The sequence below is a fragment of the Lepidochelys kempii genome, chromosome 6, assembly GCF_965140265.1.
Source record: "Lepidochelys kempii isolate rLepKem1 chromosome 6, rLepKem1.hap2, whole genome shotgun sequence".
Lineage (NCBI taxonomy): Eukaryota > Metazoa > Chordata > Testudines > Cheloniidae > Lepidochelys > Lepidochelys kempii.
The window spans coordinates 39,862,637-39,884,219 of NC_133261.1; the positions used below are offsets into that span (position 1 = coordinate 39,862,637).

Sequence of the window (21,583 nt, forward strand, 5' to 3'; positions counted from 1 at the left end):
ATTGGGATCAAACACACACGTCACCTGCTAAGAGGAAAAGCAAGCTTTTTCCTGCCCCCTCATAGGATGATAGCCACTGACTCCACTTTGCCACTCTGAATGACCAGTCAGCCCAACTCCTGCAAAGAAACCTCCAAGATGTATTTGCTAAATACATGAATATAGTCCTATGGGTAAGGTACAGGATTAAGAAGCAGGAGACATGAGTCCCTGGTGCAGCAAGTACAGGAATGGGAGGGTGGGGAGGAGGTGGCTTTAAGTTACCTTTTAAATTCCCCATATTCTAGAGCAGCCAAGGGTCTGCCTGGCCCATCCCATGTAAGCTATAAACAATACAAAATTCAGCTGTTTATATTCTTGCTGGCAGCAGGTGATTCCATCATATCACCTCAATCCTATTCAGAATGTATTGGTTGCTCATCAAATGTCATATTAATTATAGGTGTTTGCCAATTCCGAAAACTGGGTAACTGGGCAACAAAATGGCAGATGAAATTCAGTGTTGATAAATGCAAAGTAATGCACATTGGAAAACATAATCCCAACTATACATATAAAATGATGGGATCTAAATTAGCTGTTACCACTGAGAGATCATGGAGTCATTGTGGATAGTTCTCTGGAAACATCCACTCAATGTGCAGCAGCAGTCAAAAAAGCGAACAATGTTGGGAATCATTAGGAAAGGGATAGATAAGAAGATAGAGGCAACATGATATTTTCTATGTAAATCCATGGCATGCCCACATCTTGAATACTGCGATCAGGTCACCCCATCTCAAAAAAGATATATTGGAAAACATTCAGAAAAGAGCAAAAAAATTATTAGTGGTATGGAAGAGCTTCCATATGAGGAGAGATTAATAAGACAAAGACTTTTCAGCTTGGAAAAGAGATGACTAAGGGGGGATATAATAGAACAATCATGAATGGTATAGGAAAGTAAGTAAGGAAGTGTTATTTACTTCCCTCATAATACAAGAATTAGGGGTCACCAAATGAAATTAATAGGCAGCAGGTTTAAAACAAGCAAAAGGAAGTATTTTTTCACACAACGCATAGTGAACCTGTGGAACTCGTTGTCAGAGGATGTTGTGAAGGCCAACCTTGTTCAGTATAACAGGGTTCAAAAAAGATCTAGATAAGTTAATCAGTGGTTATTAGCCAGGATGGGCAGGGATGGTGTCCCTAGCCTCTGTTTGCCAGAAGCTGGCAATGGGCAACAGGGAATGGATCATTTGATGGTTACATGTTCTGTTCATTCCCTCTGCAGCATCTGGCATTGGGCACTGTCAGAAGACAGGATACTGAGCTAGATGGACCATTGGTCTGACCCAGTATGTCCATTCTTATGTTCTTAAACAGGGCCCGAATTATCTTTTGGAGTTCCTGTTTTTTGTCCTACTGGCCTTTGGCTCAGGTCACTCATAAGTTTCATCTTGTGTTTTCTCTCCAGTCGTATCACTTGTGGCTCTTTGTGGAACTCTTTGCGTGTTGATACTAGGAATCTACTTTTCCATTGTCTAAATGTAGAGAGCCACATTCATCCCCAGCGTATACATTTCTGAAGTTTAATGTTTGGACCAAGGTGTGTTTGTTCTCTCTAAATTTTCACTTAACTAAATATCAACTCTGTAAGATCTCTTGACTGTTGATATTTAATATTACTGCTAAGTGTTTTATTTGCTTTGGAATAAGGTGTTTCAGTTCATTACTAGTGCTGTATGTCATCAGCACTTGAAAGTGGCAAACAAGTGGCTAGTAAAGTCTGTCATAGTCACACATTCTTCTGGGCACCCAAAACATAAGGTACTTTGTCTATTTCAAGTCTGCAGTCTGAATGCAAATGCTCAAACTGTGGACAATGTGGGAATATCTGTTGAAAGAAGATAGTAGTTTTAAAATAGTAAACATCAAAAACCTTTTATGTGATATCAGATTTCAGTGCCATCTATTTATAGTACATTATTTAAAGAGACCTATGACTTGAACTGATCCGTAAGTGCTCTTCTTCAAATATCTCTCTCTGCTGTGATGTCTGTATCAGCCAGTTACTAATGGCTTGACAGGCAGATAGGGATACCTGGCACTTACACAGTTGCTTTTCCTCCCGAATTAGAAAGTGTGTGTGTGTGTGTAGATGTTGTTGTATTTATTAAATTATATCTTTCTCCCACCACCACTGTATATCTCTTGTCCCCTTAGATTGTAAGCTATTTGGAGCAGAGATTGTATCTTTGTATGTGCTTGTATAGCCCCTCGCACAATGGGGCCCTGGTCCTTTTTTGGATTATGGTTAAATACAGTATCCGCTTCAAAACTACAATTCTGCTCTAAATTTTTCCTTGTACTCCTGGGACTTTCAAATAGTTGAAAGAACAGTGTTATACAAAGTTGTTTTTAAATTGCTTTTCTACATCCACAGAACTTACGTTCTGGGGACTAGTCCATTAATGTAGTGGAAGCGGGTGGGTACAGATCTTCCAAATGAGTTAACGGTGAGCTTGCCCGATGGATTCTTGTTTAATCAGGTTCAACGCTGGGCCAGTCATGCATGTGTAGAACTCTCATTGTGGGGAATGGAACATCTGGTTCTTTGGGCTCCTGTCCTTGGCCCAGGCAGGGAGCAGAAGCTGCCGCCGCCTCCCCAGCTGGGCTCTCACAGGCAGCTGCTGTGCCACACAGAGCAGCAATCCAGAGCAGCCGACATGAGAAGCAGCTGGTCCTGCCCCTTCCACTCCCCGTCTGGGCCCGGCTGCCAGGGACAGGGGCCGAACGTGCCGGAGGCAGGTGCAGTGTGAGAAGGACAGAGCCCCTCTTCCCCCCTCCCCTGGCAGGCCAAGCAGAATTCTGGGGGGAGAAGGGGCACTTGCCCTTGCATGTCCCCTCTCTACATGTCGCCGATGCTGCTAGGTATAACTTACTTAGTCATGCCAGTTTCTTATTTCTATACACACTTTTCCATGTGTGTCTACTCTCTACCTCAGCACAGCTGCCAGTTTCCCTGGGCTGCCTGTCAAGCTCTGACAGGAAGAATACTGGTCTGGTTAATTTAAAGAAGAAAATCATACTTTGCCACTCTGAAAATTACATGAAAATCTGAAATATGGTGGATATAGCAAAGTCAGGAGGCTCTTAACTTGCGAGGAAATTATGCTTCACTCTGCAGAAAGCTTTCTGTAGCCATCTGATGTTCCTCTTTGAACACCCTATTTGTGTGATATTTTACTTCATCTACAAGGTGAGCTCCATGCCCATTTTGTTTTAAAAATGAATGTTCAGAACTGTACTAGAGAGGTTTTCCATTGCTTCCTGTTGATAAACACTGAATTAAAACATCTCTAAAATATTACCCGTGAGTTCTTTAAACATTCACTTAAACTTTAATATATAAATACAAAATAGGAATAAATAACAATTGCACAATGTCTTATTAAGAACAAAAGTATTTGTATAGACTAGCTCTATATAAATAAATCAAAGTACATTTTACTTGTGTTTTAGAAGAATGATAAACTTTTTATAAAATTAAGAAATTTTAAATTTATTTACTTTATCCCTCATACCCTTACTGCAAAGGAATCATGCATTATCTCTACTAAACAAAGATAAGATCCACCTAACTGAATGAGCCCTGATAAAGATGTGGCTCTACTTTCCAAAATTAGACATGAAACATAGACATACCAGGACTACTCATTGAACAAGAAATAGTAAAGTAGAATACAATGTTCATGTGTAGTAAAATCAAAGTTACTGTATATCAAAACTATGTCCCTTTACATACCTTTGTGATGAGTATTAAAAAAAAAAAAAATGACGACTGGCCAGCATGCAACTGACTAAAACATTCCAGTTTTAGGGATGTCTGAGTTTGGCCAAAGGAAAAAAAGAACTAAAAGAAACAGACAAAACAAACAAACATCCCAGATGCTTACAGTCCCTTTTGTGTTCTTCCTCTCTGTGCCAGGTCTGTTAATGCTTAGTTTGCAGCTGAGATGGGTGTTCCTGATGTTATTCTTCCTGTATGTGGTCCATCGTTGCAATTTGGAGCATAAATTTCATATGCCTTCATGGAGATGGTGGTCCTTTCAGAGAATTGCAGGACCCTGGAGTGCTTCCAACTGTAGTTCCTTGCCCAACCCACTGTATTAGAAATCACCTTTTAATGCAATTCTCGAAGACATTCAGCAATGTCCATAATTGTCACAGTTCCATTCACACAGTATTACTCACATTTACACAGCTTTGTTGACATGCTGTAAAGTTTCACTTCAGAACAGAATTATGATGCAAGCAAGGACCTTCATTAATTACAGCAGAAAGAGAGAGCTTTAAACATCTGTTACATATCCTGTTCTACTTCCCTTTTCACCTGCACAAGTGCTTCTAGTAAATTCTACTATACCATGGATTGCTCACTCTACATTTTTTTTCCTTATAATAATGCCATTTTTCCCCATTTGATTCTAAGGTGTAATTTTATAGTTTGATTCTAAGGTGTCGTCATTTTACAGTGAATTGTTCTAAACAGAAGGTAAGAACATTTAATTGAGAACAATTCTGTTGGTTTCAGCCTAGTTTAAGTTCTTCTGTCCCCCCTCCCCCCCAGTTGAAACACACAATGTTTTAACAATACACTAAATTGCACTGTATTTCTAATTGGGTCAAACAAACAAACAAAAAATTAAAAATCCTGATTATGTTTTTTAAATCAGTTGATATTTTAAGTTTTTAAGAGCATTTTCAGAAATTTTGTTTTTATAGCAAATAGGCCCCCTTATGTTTTAAAACTGCTGAGTGGTGTTGGTGTGAAATATCTCTCTTGTACCTCTTGGTTTATATCTTGTGTGATAATATGGGTCTATATAATCCTAGGTTTAAAACTCCTTCTAAATTCCCCTGAAGGAAATGTATCCTTTTTCAGTGATACCCACCCCTGAATGGGGAGTGACTCTCATCCACTCAGTCGTCTTGTAATTCTTTGGATCTCTCTCCTTTCATGCCTCTCTGAGATTGATCCAGCTTCTGCTGAAACCAGTGGGTCTCTGTTTTCTCCAGTGGGAGTTAGATCAGGCCCTTGTCTAACAGGCTGTCATTACCTTTTTCATGTTTACTGCTCTTAGCTGATCCATGGATCAGCTAGAAAGAATGCTGAAATGCACATGCACTGGTACCATCATCTTGAGACACGTGTGTCTCCTCAGCCACATGCTGGATTTCTGCTCTGGAAGCAACTGCTGCCCCAGCAGTGGAGTTCTATATGCACTCATTCACTGCCAGGTACTTTAGACCCACATTTACGGTTTGTTTAGGAAAAGAGGGGAAAAAGTTTATAAAACTATATAACAGAGAGGTTTTTTTGCTTTATAAGTTAGTGAAAAGAGAGGGTGTTTTTTTTTTTTTAATTTTAAAATTCATGTGCAGCAGCGATGTTGTGTCAATTTATTAACATGGAACTTCCACAAAAATTCCCTTCTAGTCCGCAACAACATGAGTGTCTTGGAAGGATTGAAATATTTATTCTTTTAATTTCCTCTTTAAACAAAAATGCTCTCTTCTACCAAGGAAGTGAGGCAATAGGTGCAAAACTCCCATGGACTTCAGTGGGACCAGGATTGCACCCATAATCTCTTGGTGATCAAATTTATGTTATGGAAGTGTTCCTGAAAACTATGCTGACTGTATAAAGTAGCATTGCACAAATGTACAGTGTAATCTGAAGTGGCAGTAAGGTGTTTGGGGAGGGAGTTTTCTCTCTTGAGGAAGTATTTTGGAAATTACTGTACCTTCCATTTGAAGCAATTTGTTCCATTCCAAGGTAAATATACAAAATTTTAAAAAGAGGGCCCTAGTGACAAGTTACCTCTGGGAGCAGTGTTTCAAAAAGAGGTTGACTGTCAGGTTCATGGGTAGTCACCCCAACTCTCCTGTTAGTTCAGTGGCAGAATTTAAACAGGATCTTTGGAGTACTCCACCCAGTATAATGCTGCCCTGCAGAGTTGGAACCCCAAACAAAATAGTATTGTGCTAATGGGAGAACCAGAACATGAAATTGACTGATCTAGTGGATTTCGTTGTCCAAGGGGGTCCAAGAGGTAAACAGAAATTATAAATGGTGTCACACCAGTTATGAAAAAGAAATAATGTTAATATTCACAGTATGGTGCTAACCTACTGTGAGCATCTTTTATATAGTACTGCCACCCCCAACTGTTCAGGCATCCTGAGTTGGGCACCAAAAAATCATGAGAGTTAAAATAAATAAATGTTGGTTTCTTTTTCTTTGCCTTCTGGTTTCTGAACCTTTTAGGGTGCACTCAGGTCAAGTTTCCAAGCACTTTCTCCATAACTGAGCCAGCTAGAAACACCTCCCCCCCCCAAATGAGACTGCATGCGAATCTCAGCTTTCTAGATCCCAGCAGCTGGGGCTGTAAGTGAAACACCAAATAGTGTGAAAATGGCGATAAAATAATGAGAGCAGGCAATACTGACTATATAACTTTTATGTCTCTAAAGGTGCCCCTTTAACATGCTGGAGATGCAGAAGCTGTGTGAGAACTTCCATATCTACCCTGAAAGTCAATCTCTCTCTCTCTCTCTCTCTCTCTCTCTCTGCAGTACAGGTGTTTCCCTTTCCACTGCAGCTACCAATCCTGGCACTACACTGGGGATAGTAGTTGCAGTGGGTAAGTACACACCTGTCTGCTTTGCATTCCAAGCAGGGATGCCGGCACTGACTTGTCCAGGGAATCAAAATGTTTTTGTTACAGGACCAAATTCATTGACCCCCATGGGAGTTTTTTGTTTGAATAAAGAGGAGATGCCTGAAATGAGGCTCATGCATGAGAGACTAGAATACTGTCACTGTGCCACAGTCTTGCTGATACCAAGGAGCTGCTCAGACAGCTTTTGTTGAAAGTAACAAGACAGAAACAGACTGACACTTTTTGCAAATTTTGGGCCAGCCTTGTAAGCATGTGCTCAAGACTACCTACTTGTATTTGCATGTGCTCAATTGTAAATCCAAAATGCCTAATGAACATGCAAGATGGTATGTGGACACAAAGGAAAGTCTGACTATGCATCAGGTATTTTGCTTTGACAAATGTATACAAGTTTGCATGTGTATGTTTTAACATTAGGGCTTTTACTAAATCCTTGAAATTAAACTATGCTGGAAAGGCTTTAGACAGTTAATTACATGCACAATTGAAGAAATAGTGAAAGTAGCTTTTTATCCCAGTGGCTCTTGTTCCTGGATGTGGATTTCTTAGTGTGGTACTGCCCAGTACAGTGATCACCTTTCAACATTTGTCAGCAGTTACCACACAGTGGCATCTAAGGTACTCCAGTTATTTCCTGTATAAATTATAGAGAAAGCTCCTATGCATTAACCATTCGTCAATTAATTTAAAATGACAACTGTGAGGGTGTTATGGGGCAGAGCCACCTCTGCCCTGCACCTATTTTTTACAGAGGTGAACAAATCTGTCTTATGCAATGTTACCTATATAACTGAGGCAGCTGTTGAAAACTGATCTGCAAAGAGCAATGAGGATTTACAGGCTACATAAAATACAAACACAAACCTACTTATTCTCCTTCTTGCTGAGGGAACATCGTGTCACTAAGGTTGCCGTACCTGTCTCATTCTTGCCCTACAGACAGTAGCTCCTTTTTTAATTTCTTAAAGTGTAAGGTCTTTGGGGCAGGAACCATGTTAACCTGGGTTTTTGTACAGAGTGAGGGGGGGACACCAATCCTTACTGGGACCTCAAGGCATGACCACAAGATAAAGGTATAATGACAATCAATCTTGAAGAAATGTATTTGCAAGAATATCCAGAAGAGCACTCTTTTTTTCGTTTGTTTGAAAAATATTGAATATATTAATCAAACTAGTTGCTGCACCCAGCTGCAAATCACACTGCTTGCAGATTTCCGTTGCTATCAGGCTTGCTGTTAAAACCAAACAGTTCCATGAATCTCTGGAAATGGGCATGAATTTGGCTTGCCATCTGAATTTGGGCAATAGTAGTGGCTGTACCAGTAATTTGTAGGTACCACCGAAACTTCTGGCTGTTACTGTTACTCGTGGATACCGTTAGACTATCTAAACAAACCACTCTTCACATAGTTGAAACATTTGTTTGAAAACTGAGGGTCCTATTCAGCAAATAGAGTCTTATGGCTCTGGCCACAGAGGCTCTAGAAGCTTCCAAAGCTCAGCTATCACTGAGCCTAATCCTGATTCAGGACCCAAAATTATACGTTGTTTGTATAAATATTTCTCTGCACAACTTGGATGCTTTGGGCACCCTCCCTCACTTGATTCTTGGGAATTACAGACATATGCTTCTTTGTAGCTCAGGTAGATGTAAAGTGACTCACATTAATGACCGCTGAAGGACTCAACTGAGCATGTGCTGAGAGAATAGTGATGTCAATTAGATTCTGACAGCCCTCTCTTTTCTATGAACAAGACTTCTGCAGCTCATTGCCCTCAAAAAAGGAAACACAGGTTTGATGTAAGGGCGTGCATAACCTCTGCTAACAGACATTGTCATGCTGGTTTATAATGCTCCATGAGTGTTCTGTCAAGCCACTCGTGTCATTGTTTGACTACAGTTAAGAGCAAGGTGCTCTGTTTTCCAAGCCCAGCTCAATCAGAGCAAAGCACAATTTTGGCTCTTGCATTGTCATGAAAAGGATAAAGTGCCCCTGGTCATGTCTTCAGCTTCTCAGTGAGCCCAGAGCTTTGTGTGCTGAACTTCACCACCTTGTTTGGACTATTTCCAGGTGCAGTCTTCCACTCCATTCATTCAAGCAGTTTGTGGGCACTCAGAGGTCCCAGACATGCGGACTGAACTGCAGTGGGACCCATTACTAAACATGATCAGTCAAGGAGATGCAGTCCCAGTAGGATACTGCTATCATTGTACAAGGGCTTCCTGGTACTTGCCAACTGTCTACTGAAGCCATCTATGGTTGATACCTATAACTTAGCAAAACTGCCATATCACTGTAAGCATCCCCAATTACATTCTAATCAATACGACACACATAGAGAGGCTGCCCACTAATCATATCTTTGGATAACTAATGGGCATTGTGGCTGCTGGCTAGAAATATCAATATGGCAGGCCTTCCCATCCTTCTGCGCTGAGGGTTAGCATGCTAGTTGTTAAACAGGCTACCATATTTCTATCCATAAGCCTCTGGAAATGGGTGTGAACATGCATTGCCATCTGAATTTAAACAATACATGTAACAATAAAAGTAATTCCTAGGTTACAGCAGAGACCACTATTATTGTTGTATGTGGATAACAGTACCTTTGCCTAGATTAGAGCTAAATGGTGGTAACTTTCAGAAATCAAGATATAGCTGTGTCTATGATTTTTTTTTTTTTTTGTCTCCTGAATCAGGATTAGTATTCCCTGGGGAGGGAAGGGAGTGAGGGGGAGGGGTTAGAAGGATGTCTCTACCCTCTGGACTCTCTGCGGAATGGCCCCTGAGGAAATGGCTAAGAAAGAGATCAACAGGAATGCCAAATTTCTGCTGAATAGGTTAAAAGGGTGAGGAAGCCTCTTCGGCAGCCATCCATGTGCAGAAGGCCTGCATAACATTTCTGCTGAATAGGGCCCTAAATGAAGACAAAAGAAACATAGGAAGCCAGTCGTAACTTGAAGAGCTTTTTCGATTGTGCCGTTCCTTATTTTTACATTTGCTAATATCCAAGGACATTTTATTATTTTTGGTGCAATTAGACATCCCTTTGGACATGCCAGTGGAATGGAAATAGAGTCATATTTTTATCTGATATATAAATGTAAAACAGCCTATTTAGTTAATTATTCCTTAACAGCTCTAGACAGATGGATACGGTTTAGCCAATATACAGTGAACTCAACATTTTATGTTATAAAAATCACCCTATATATAATGCCTGAGTTTTAAGTTTATATATATATATTTTAAAGTTTGAAGTAGTTTACATCCCACTAAAACTGAGAGGAGCTGCTATGTCAGGCTCACTTTAAAAACTGGAGTTTCAGTTTAGTCTTTTCTGGGTTTAGTCTACAAATGTGGATCCTGCTATTTTGTTCTCAAAGATTTTATCCATCTTCTAGTTTCTCATTTAAAGAGCTTTTACAATTAAAGTAAATACTCAGGAAATGGAAATCTTACCTCTGCAAGGGGATGCCAATGAGCAATCGGTTTCCGAGGGTACGAAAGCATTTCATTCCAGTGGTCCCGGCCTAGGCTCTCTGCATCGTTGCCTATTTGACACACTCCAATGACCTCATTGTGACCTACACTGTGAAAATGTGCCATAATATTTTTTTCTTAAAATTTTACATTTGGGAACAAATGCCATTTAAATTCTCTATGACAAATAATGATCTAGGATGCTGGGAAAACTTGATGAGCTACACAACACAGATTTGAGTTTCATCCCTATCTTTTTCATTAACCTAGATAATATACTAATAGTTTACTCTTTTCTATCATATTAGTTCACACCGTGTGTGTTGGTTTTCTACGGAGTAAATTGACAGTTGGACTTTTATTTGTCTACACTCCAATTTTAACCAACAGAAAAATTCATTAACATTTGCAAAAGAGAAAAATAACTATACATTATACGTGTTCTGACTCCAGCCCACCCAAAGCATCTGACATGTAAAGACTACTATGTGAAATGGAATATCTGAACAAGCAGGACATCTCTTCCAAAGCAATTATTTGCAAATAGAATATATAGTGGGCCACATTTTCAGAAGAAATCTGAGGAATTAATGTGATGGTGCACAAATGGCCGTTCAGAATGCAGACTGTTCATTGGGATAGGCAATCATTACAATTTGAGTAAATATGTATGCAAATTAGGCATACAAAGTTCTGGATGCAATTCTGTATCTCAAAAACTAAGAAGTAAATGCTGTGTGATGGTACAGAGAATTGTAGCCTGCTGCTGAGACCTGCACCACAAAACATTTTATGACAACTTGTGCCAGCTTTTTACAATCTCTTGCCTCATAAAATCTTGCATAGTAGATTTGTATTCAGTAGCAGCTACAGGTATCTCACCGGTCATAATCCATAACTGCTATTGACAAGTTAATTTGGTCAATGTTTTCCGGAGGGACATCGAAGACTATGGCTTCATTGTAAACGGGATTGAGGGTATTCCTCTTGGTGGATGTTTTCCTTTTCTTTAGCCGCCGTCCTTCGCACATTAAAGAAACCTTCACGTAGGGATCTGGGTGAATCATGATAAGCAATTTTGTTGATTTAAAAATAGACACAGATGGAAAGCAAATGGAGTAAGCTTAATTTATGCCTATATCTATATACATAATTTATTCACCGTTACCTACATTAGAATCTGAGCTCCTTCAATAATGACACGCGCTGGCAGTTAAAAGGTCTTCCTGGTTGAATGACTGTAATGAACCATTAGATGTTCATTTAGGAAGCTGGGTTTTTGTATTGTGTCTTCTCAAAGAATGTAAAAATTTCCATTAAGACACAATATGGATTCCCATGTTAGTAACAGTCTGCAGGGCCGGCCCACAACATTTTGGTACCCGAGGCGAGGAGCTCAAATGACACCTCCCATGCTCCCTTGCTTGGGCCAAAACTTTGAAACTCTGGGTTTTTGTGGTGCCCCCCCCCCCCCCCCCCCCGGCAGTCTGGCACCTGAGGTGACTGCCTCAGTTCGCCTCATGGTAAGGCCAGCCCTGATAGTCTTTGTAACTGATTACAGCTATAGCACAAGTAGAACCCGGACACAATCAGATAATGGGGTCAGCGCTAGTGTTTGCTGATATGGAACTAGTTATGTTAACACTTTAGAAGTATAATAGTTTGAGTGGTGTACAGTTACCGTTCTCTTTAGAAGTACGGTTAAAGCTGTGGGTGTAGTAGAAGACTGTCCTACGTGGGGCACCTGTTTCATTGTTGCTCCTTTCTGACAGTACTATTACCACCACCACCCCGCCCCTTTGCCAGTGGATTGAAACATGGCATCTCTGACCCCTTTGTAGCAAAATCCCAAACGGGTTTCATTTTGTTTTCAATACCAACCCTGAAAATGGTTGCTACAATGGACCAGTGAGCTTCATAATCTTGGCCCAAGCATCATTTGTATCACATTAATGGCTGTTGAGCCTCTCCATTGTCGGTGTTGGTTTGTATTGTACCCAACATATACCCCAACAAATAGCAGGCAGTGCAAAATTAAATTCTGTGGTTACCATCATAGGATGGCCACCTCCAAGTATTCAAAAGCCAGGCCCCCAAAATTATTGAGGTCTTTACGATGATAAACTTTGGGTTCTTTTAATTTGCCGTGTAGTTTTTGAGCCTTTAGAGTTCACATTTTTTTAAGCTTTTCTTTGCAACTAGCTAAAATCCTAAAATTTAGGATGGCTAAAATTATTTTTTAATGAAAGAATCTCCTATAATCAAATAACTGCAGAAACCAGGGCTTTAAAAAAACACCAAATATCAGAAGAGTTGGACACACTGTACCATTTCTTTAATTCAAGGGGGAGAAGATGAAATTGTAATGTTGGGCATGAGAGAAATTCCTACCTGATGCTCCTGTTATGTCCATTGCCTTTAAATTCCTAGCCTTTATTATGGTAATAGTTAATCTGCCAGCTGTTGGAAGGTAGCAGAGTGAGAACATCAAGTCACCAAGATCCACATTGTCCTGTAAAAAAAAACAAGTTTGTGAAACAGTAATAAAACTCTCTCTCTCTCCCTCTCTGTGCCTAGAAACGAATGATAGAGTATGTGTATTTAGGAGCGCTGGTTATTCCAGAGAACTTAATTCTCCCTTGCAGAGCACGTGGCAGGAAAAGTATGCACTGTATGCAGAGGTTTGCCCAAGCTGCTGAGTTTGTAGGCAGAGTTCTGAGTCCCATGAGCTGTAAACATCATTACAATTTTGTAGCAGTCAGTAGTGAGAGAGGAGCCATGTCCTAGTAGTAAGAACAGTGGTAGGTACCTGGAGATCTTTGTTCTACTACTGACTAGACAAGTCTCTGGAGCTCTTTGTGCCTCAGCCTCCCTATTTGCAGGGAATTTACCATAACGGGGTTCATGGGAGAAACCGCAAATTGACAAGGTAGGATGAGGTTTCATACAACTGCCCAGGATTTGTCAGGCCAAACATTGCAGTAGGGAAGGTCGGTGGAGGGAGCACCATCAGGGGTAAAGTAACCTGGAGCAGGAGGGAGTGCAACTCTCCCTTTCCGCCAAAAGCGGAATGAGAACTTTTCTCTCCCTGGTGTGCAGGAGCAGCTCTCCCCCTGCAGCCCTCCCTCCTCCTTAGCTGGTGCAGTGACTGCATCCCTTTTCTGTTTCAAGTCACTGGGTACCATCCGGGGTTCAGAAAGGTAGCTGAGGAGGAAGTCCACCGGATCCCAGATGTAGATATTAGGGAACAAACACAATTTTTTTCACCTGATCACAAAGGAAAAATGTTGGTAGATTTTTATTTTTTTTTTATCTAGCCACTTTGGACGAATCTGCCAGCTTCATCCACTTTGGACGAATCTGCCAGCATTAGAAGCCGTCCAGTAGGGATGATGCATTAGAGCAAGTTGTAAGGCACATCTGTTTACTCAGCTTTTGCCTTAAGGAGTGGGAAGAGATGGCTGAGTGATAGTTCTTTCCTGCAGTTGTTTTTTTGTTGTTGTTGTTGTTGAGGGGGGCATTCATTAATTGACAACATATTAATTTAGATGACCATTATTTGTGATAATAAGATGTTGGAGTTGTGATAGGTGAATTTTGTAATCTGTGGGGGGTGGGGAATAGATTTTTGGGAGAAAAGCAGGGATTTACTTTTTAATTCTTTGTAGTAGTTTGGATTTAAGGCAGTTTTCCCACAAGACAGAGTGGGGAAAATGCTCACTGTTTTTCTGAAAAAAATACAGTTGAGCATGAATTAATAAATATTTATTGACACCAGCAGATAAATATTTGTTTTGTAGCTGGAGCAGTATCTATGAAGTATTTCAGAAAGGACTCAACATTTTATTTATTACTTCCATTCTACCAAGTTTTTGATACATAGATACATAGATATTTAGGTCAGAAGGGACCATTATGATCATCTAGTCTGACCTCCTGCAGAACGCAGGCCACAGAATTTCACCCACCACTCCTACAAAAAAAAACAAAAAACCTCACACCTATATCTGTGCTATTGAAGTCCTCAAATCGTAGTTTAAAGACTTCAAGGAGCAGAGAATCCTCCAGCAAGTGACCCATGCCCCATGCTACAGAGGAAGGCGAAAAACCTCCAGGGCCTCTTCCAATCTGCCCTGGAGGAAAATTCCTTCCCGACCCCAAATATGGCGATCAGCTAAACCCTGAGCATATGGGCAAGATTCATCAGCCAAAAAATTCTTTCCTGGGTAACTCGGATCACACCCCATCTAATAGCCCATCACAGGCCATTGGGCCTATTTACCATTAATATTTAATTACCAAAACCATGTTATTCCATCATACCATCTCCTCCATAAACTTATCGAGTTTAATCTTAAAGCCAGATAGATCTTTTGCCCCCACTGCTTCCCTTGGAAGGCTGTTCCAAAACTTCACTCCTCTGATGGTTAAAAACCTTCGTCCAATTTCTAGTCTAATTTTCCTTGTGGCCAGTTTATATCCATTTGTTCTTGTGTTCATATTGGTACTGAGCTTAAATAATAATTTGAGTGAGTCTGGAGATGCTTTTTGTCCATTTTACAGTTTTGATATTAATGTAAGCAGATGAGAAACCTTGTTTATGGATGAAGAAAACTCTATTTATATTTTTGATAGATAACTGTGACTATCTGGCGGGGTGATTTTCTTTGGTTAATAATGTCTCCTAATTAAGCAGCCCTAGAGATCTTTCTCTTCATAGGTTACACACTTCTTCCTTTTGGATTTTCAAAGGAAACTTTTCTATTTATAAAAAGAAAAGGAGGACTTGTGGCACCTTAGAGACTAACAAATTTATTTGAGCAAAAGCTTTCGTGAGCTACAGCTCATGAAAGCTTATGCTCAAATAAATTTGTTAGTCTCTGAGATGCCACAAGTCCTTCTTTTCTTTTTGTGGATACAGACTAACACGGCTGCTACTGTGAAACCTTTCTATTTATACATACCTTTTTCTGTTAACAGTGTATGTGTTTAATCAGCTGAGGTAGTGCAGGTTCAGTGTCTCGTAATATTCCAAACCCGTTGTTTTTCCCCTTATTGTGATATAATTGTTACAGTAACACCTAAGCTTCAAGCAAGATCAGGGTCTCATTGTGCAAGGCAGTATGTAGGTATATGGTAAGAGACCATCCCTGACTGACAAACAGGACAAAGAATGGGAATGGAACAAGATGTGAAAGGACCTGCCCAAGGTTATACGTGGCAGTTCAGGTCTCCTGAATTCCAGTCCAATGTCCTATCCACTACTTATACTGTCCCTTTCTTTTTTTTTTTTCTTTTTGCTGTGACCCTGTCTTCCCCCTTAGCTTCTTAGCCCTTTAACTGGTTATAGCTGACCTTTCAAATTAAAAAGGTCATAGAGCAGTTTTTAAACTAAGGGCTGGGGGGGAAAGCCAACAGGTGCAGAGGAGCACGTGGTTTGGACAGCACCATCTCTTAGGGGAGGATCTATTAATGGAGATTCTCTGGGTCCTAATAAGGAGGAGAGAGTGGAAGATGGTAAAATACAGGTAGGATCTGATGAGAAACAGTCAAAGGAAAAAAAAAAGTCCCATTCAATTACATCATGTAATGGCAGACAGCTAAAAAGTGACAAGTTTTTCAAGGGCTTATATACATCAATACTAGAAGTCTAAATAATAAGATGGGTGAATTAGAGTGCCTCATATTAAATGAGGATGTTGATATAATAGGCATCACAGAAACTTGTTGGAGTGAGGATAATTAATGGGTCACAGTAATACCAGGGTACAAAATATATCAGAAGGACAGAACCAGTCGTGCTGGTGGGGGAGTGGCACTATACACAAAAGAAAGCATAGAATCAAATGAAGTAAAAATCTTAAATGAACCAAATTGTACCATAGAATCTCTATGGATAGTAATTCTATGCTCTAATAATAAGACTATAGCAGCAGGGATATATTACTGACCACCTAACCAGGATGGTGATCGTGACTGTGAAATGCTCAGGTAGATTAGAGAGGCTATTAAAATAAAAAACTCAATAATAATGGAGGATTTCAACTACCCCCATATTGAATGGGAACATGTCACCCCAGAATGGGATGCAGAGATAAAGTTTCTTGACACCTTAAATAACCGCTTCTTGGAGCAGCTAGTCCTGTAACCTGCAACAGGAGAGGCAATTCTTGATTTAGTCCTAAGTGGAGCACAGGATGTGGTCCAAGAGGTGACGATAGCTGGACTGCTTGGTAATAGTGACTATAAAATAATTAAATTTAACATCCCTGTGGCGGGGAAAACACCACAGTGGTCCAACACTATAGCATTTAATTTCAGAAAGGGGGACTACACAAAAATGAGGAGGTTAGTTAAACAGAAATTAAAAGGTACAGTGCCAAAAGCGAAATCCCTGCCAGCTGGATGGAAACTTTTTAAAGACACCAGAATAGAAGCTGAGCTTAAATGTATACCCCAAATTAAAAAACATAGTAAGAGAACCAAAAATGTACCACCATGGCTAAACAACAAAGTAAAAGAAGCAGTGAGAGACAGAAAGTCATCTTTTAAAAAGTGGAAGTTAAATCCTAGTGAGGAAAATAGAAAGGAGCATAAACTCTGGCAAATTAAATATAATTAGGAAGGCCAAAAAAGAATTTGAAGAACAGCTAGCCAAAGAGTCAAAAAGTAATAGGATTTTTTTTTTTTAAGTACACCAGAAGCAGGAAACCTGCTAAACAACCAGTGGGGCCACTGGACAATCAAGATGCTAAAGGAGCACTCAAGGACGATAACACCATTGCGGAGAAACTAAATAAATTCTTTGCATCGATCTTCATGGCTGAGGATGTGAAAGAGATTCCCAAACCTGAGCCATTCTTTTTAGGTGACAAATCTGAGGAACTGCCCCAGATTGAGGTGTCATTAGAGGAGGTTTTGGAACAAATTGATAAACTAAACAGTAATAAGTCACCAGGACCAGATGGTATTCACCCAAGAGTTCTGAAGGAACTCAAATGAGAAATTGCAGAACTACTAACTGTAATCTGTAACCTATCATTTAAATCAGCTTCTGTACCAAATGACTGGAGGATAGTTATTGTGATGCCAAGTTTTAAAAAAGGGCTCCAGAGCTGATCCCAGCAATTACAGGCCTGACTTTAGTACCAAGCGAGCTGATAGAAACTATAGTAAAGAACAAAATTGTCAGACACAGAGATGAACATAATTTGTTGGGAAACAGTCAACATAGTTTTTGTAAAGAGAAATCATGCCTCACCAATCTACTAAAATTCTTTGAGGGGGTTAACAAGCATGTGGACATGGAGGATCCAGTGGATATAGTGTACTTAGCTTTTCAGAAAGCCTTTGACGGCTCCCTCACCAAAGACTCTTAAGTAAAGTAAGCAGTCCTGGGATAAGCGGGAAGGTCTTCTCATGGATTGGTAACTGGTTAAAAGATAGGAAACAAAGGGTAGGAATAACTGGTCAGTGTTCAGAATGGAGAGAGGTAAATAGTGGTGTCCCCAAGGGGTCTGTACTGGGCCCAGTTCTATTCAATATATTAATAAATGATCTGGAAAAAGGGGTAAACAGTGAGGTGGCAAAATTTGCAGATGATACGAAATTGCTCAAGATAATTAAGTCCCAGGCAGACTGTGAAGAGCTACAAAAGGATCTCTCAGAACAGGGGGACTGGGCAACAAAATGGCAGATGAAATTCAATGTTGATAAATGCAAAGTAATGCACATTGGAAAACATAATCCCAACTATCCGTATAAAATGATGGGGTCGAAATTGGCTGTTACCACTCAAGAAGGAGATCTTAGAGTCCTTGTGGATAGTTCTCTTAAAACATGTGCAGCAGCAGTCAAAAAAGCAAACAGAATGTTGGGCATCATTAGGAAAGGGAAAGATAAGATGACAGAAAATATCATGTTGCCTCTACGTAAATCCATGGTATGCCCACCTCTTGAATACTGCGTGCAGCTGTGGTCGCCTCATCTCAAAAAAGATATACAGGAACTCCTCACTTAAAGTTGTCCTGGTTAACGTTGTTTCCTTGTTATGTTGCTGATCAATTAGGGAACGTGCTTGTTTAAAGATGCACGATGCGCCCTTATGTCATTTGGCAGCCGCCTGCTTTGTCCACTGCTTGCAGGGTTCTCTGGAAGAGCAGCCCTCCCCCCACCCTAGGGATTAGAAGCAGGGGGGACCAGCAGCCCCCCTTCCCCTATCAGCTTCCCTAAATTCCCTGTAAGGTATGTGGCTCGGTAGCTGCCCAGCAGTAGTTCAGGTGGCCCTTCCCTCACTGCCGTGTTGCTCCTGCCCTGCCCTCTGCCTTGGAGCTGCTCCTGGGAGTTTCCTGCTTGCTGGGGGAGCGGGATGCTGATGTCAGGATGTTCCCCTGTTCCTACCCCCCCCCCCGCTTCATACCCCCTCTCCACAAAGTGGAGGAGGGGACAGTCACAGGGCTCAGGGACAGAACGGCGGGGTCGGGGGTAGGGAGCTTGCAGGAAGCTGTTGCTTCCTGTCTGAACTGGCTGATCTGCTTAAAAGGGCAACATACTTGAAGTGATGTCAGCATATTTAAAGGGGCAATGCACATCTCTCTCTTTCTGTCTCACTCATGCACACACCCTCTTACTCCACCATCTCAACCAAGCTTTACAATCATTCATTGCTGTGTACACTATTAACTGGCAAAAAAAATTTCCTTGGAACCTAACCCCTCCCCCCCCCGCCATTTACATTAATTCTTATAGGGAAATTGGATTTGCTTAACATTGTTTCGCATAAAGTCGCATGAGTGACTTTAACATTAAGTGAGGAGTTCCTGTATTGGAATTGGAAAAGCTTCAGAAAAGGGCAACAAAAATGATGGGGCATGGAATGGTTGCCATATGAGGAGAGATTAATAAGACTGGAACTTTTCAGCTTGGAAAAGAGATGACTAGGGGGATATGTTAGAGGTCTATAAAATCATGACTGGTGTGGAGAAAGTAAATAAGGAAGTGTTATTTACTACTTCTCATAACATAAGAACTAGGGGGTACCAAATGAAATGATTAGGCAGCAGTTTAAAACAAACAAAAGGAAGTTTTTTTTGCACAACGCACAGTCAACCTGTGGAACTCCTTGCCAAAGGATGTTATGAAGGCCAAGACCATAACAGGGTTTAAAAAGAACTGTATAAGTTCATGGATGATAGGTCCATCAATGGCTATTAGCCAAGATGAGCAGGGATGGTGTCCCTAGCCTCTGTTTGCCAGAAGCTGGGAATGGGCGACAGGGGATGGATCACTGGATGATTGGCATTGGCCACTGTCAGAAGACAGGATACTGGGCTAGGTGGACCTCTGGTCTGACCCAGTATGGACGTTCTTATGTTCAGAAATAAAAAGTTGACATAGAAGAACTAATGAAGACACATTCTAGGTAGCACTCTAGGATCTTCTACTAATGGAATCCTCCTTACTCTTTTCATTAAACACTCCCATTGATAGCAGCAGTCCAGATGTCTTCACTTCTTGGCAGTAGAAGTGAACACTGTGGATAAGTTGTTTGTGGTGACTGCGAAGCAAACAATTAAAGGGTGTGACACTAGTGCAAGATGTCTGGGGTGACTCACCCTGTTTAATGTCTCTAAATAGTTCCCAGTGTGGAAATAGACTGCTGCCACACTGTGTGTCACTGACTCATTTGAACTGCTGGAAGATCAAAGTGGTGTTTGACAAGGTGATGCTTAAGAAGCCCTGAGGACTATAAGTGGTGTCACCACACTCAGAGGAAATACTCCTTTGCTAAAATCTGCATTCAGCTCTGGGTGAGGCATATCTGCTCTATCCGATTTCACTGATGAATACTGGACATGATTACTTTCTCACTGAGAAATTTTCCCTGAATGGTACATAAGTACTGTACTGCTGCCTCTTCTGATTCTGGGGGAAATGTTTCAAGAGATTGGCGGGAAGTTTCCCAGCTCCATAGGGATTCTGAGCTGTACAGTTTTCCCTCTTGTGATGCAAACTATGTAACTCTTTGGGGGTGACGGGGGGGCCGAGAATTCTATGGTCTATTTACAGTAGTTAGTGGCACCTTTTTGTGTCTGTATTCTTCAAGAACTTGTCCCCATGAACCAAAAAAATTGAGGAAAATTCCAAAGGAGGGATCATCCCTATCAAATTGCTCATGAGCTATTAGGAAAATCTGGCACACTAATGAAGCATGTAATTTGGCCTTAAACACCACAAAGAAGCCCCTTTACTTGTTTGTTTTAGTTGCAGATAGGATTTCCTATATTCTTTCAATCATAGCAGTGTCATTCTGTATTCATCCCTTGTGTTCTACTTATTGGCTATATAATTCATTGTTTTGTTACTGTCACTGGTTTATTGTTAACAACAACAAAAATCCCACCACCCTCAATTCCCCTATTTTCTCTAAACTTATTAGCCTGCCTGATGCTTTCAAAACTTCAAAACCTTTCAGCAATTCCTAGCCAGAAGAAAATATCATCTCAATGAGATACTGTGAAGTGGTTTTGAATTTGAGAACTTCCCAGAAAAGACATACTTTCCAATTCAGTATGCTCTATTTACAGTTGGCATAGATATTAATAATGGATCATTAGTTCTAGTGGACAAAAGCTGATTTCTGTAACTAAGTTATTAAATTAAATATATTTTCCTTTTGTGGTAAACGGAAGTCACAGTAGATAGAACTCGATAAATAAAAACAATGAATATGTTTCAGTGGTATTCATTACCTTTTAGATTTGTTTTCTACAAACATTTGTAAGAGCATCTTCGCTCACAAGAACATTCACAGAAAGTGAAATCCTCATGAGAATATGTTCTCTGGAGGCTTCAGGCCAGAAGAGTTCACCTTTAAATTTCTTTATACAGCAATCATGATTGAAACAATAATCAAATCAAGAAACGATACTGTCGCAGATTCAGGGTAACTGCATTGTTGACCCCCCTATATGGTCTGATCAAGGAATGCCATCTCAGGCCTCTAGCTGTCACCTGCCTCTGGGCAGCACTCCAGGTCCTTCTCTGTCCAGACCAGGGTTTTAGGCTGCAGCTGTCTGCAGTTGCCCTATGATTATCCAAAGTAGATTCTGACTGATGTCCAGCCTCTCTGCTTTGCTTGTCCTCTGAGAGCTATGACTAGGGAATGCCATAGCTTGCAAGTGATCACACAGCTCTTCCAAAGCAGAGTACATTTATTTAAGGACAAAAGCTACAGAGAGAACCTCGCAAAAGGTCTAAATGCATCAGATGTACCAGAAGTCACCCATCAGTCCTATGGGGATCCTGGCAGGTTCAAGTCCTCCAAACTCTTCTGGTGGGTTTGGCCCTCATTTGGACTAAAGGTCAA

General features: G+C 40.6%; 1 protein-coding gene across 4 annotated transcripts in view; it reads right to left on the reverse strand.

Moving 5' to 3' along the window:
• Nucleotides 1–3,462: 3,462 nt before the first annotated feature.
• Nucleotides 3,463–21,583, reverse strand: part of SYT9 (synaptotagmin 9) — a 109,547-nt gene continuing 91,426 nt past the window's right edge. The window contains exons 4-7 of one of the 4 annotated variants that reach the window (XM_073347692.1): nt 12,607–12,727; nt 11,098–11,269; nt 10,195–10,324; nt 3,463–4,146 (exon numbers count right to left, since the gene is read on the reverse strand). In XM_073347692.1, coding sequence (XP_073203793.1) covers nt 4,072–4,146; nt 10,195–10,324; nt 11,098–11,269; nt 12,607–12,727 — 498 coding nt within the window. In that variant the 3' untranslated portion in view covers nt 3,463–4,071. Of the gene's footprint in view, nt 9,650–10,194; nt 10,325–11,097; nt 11,270–12,606; nt 12,728–21,583 lie in introns of those variants that run through there. The other 3 variants (XM_073347693.1, XM_073347691.1, XM_073347694.1) reach the window with 3 other exon arrangements.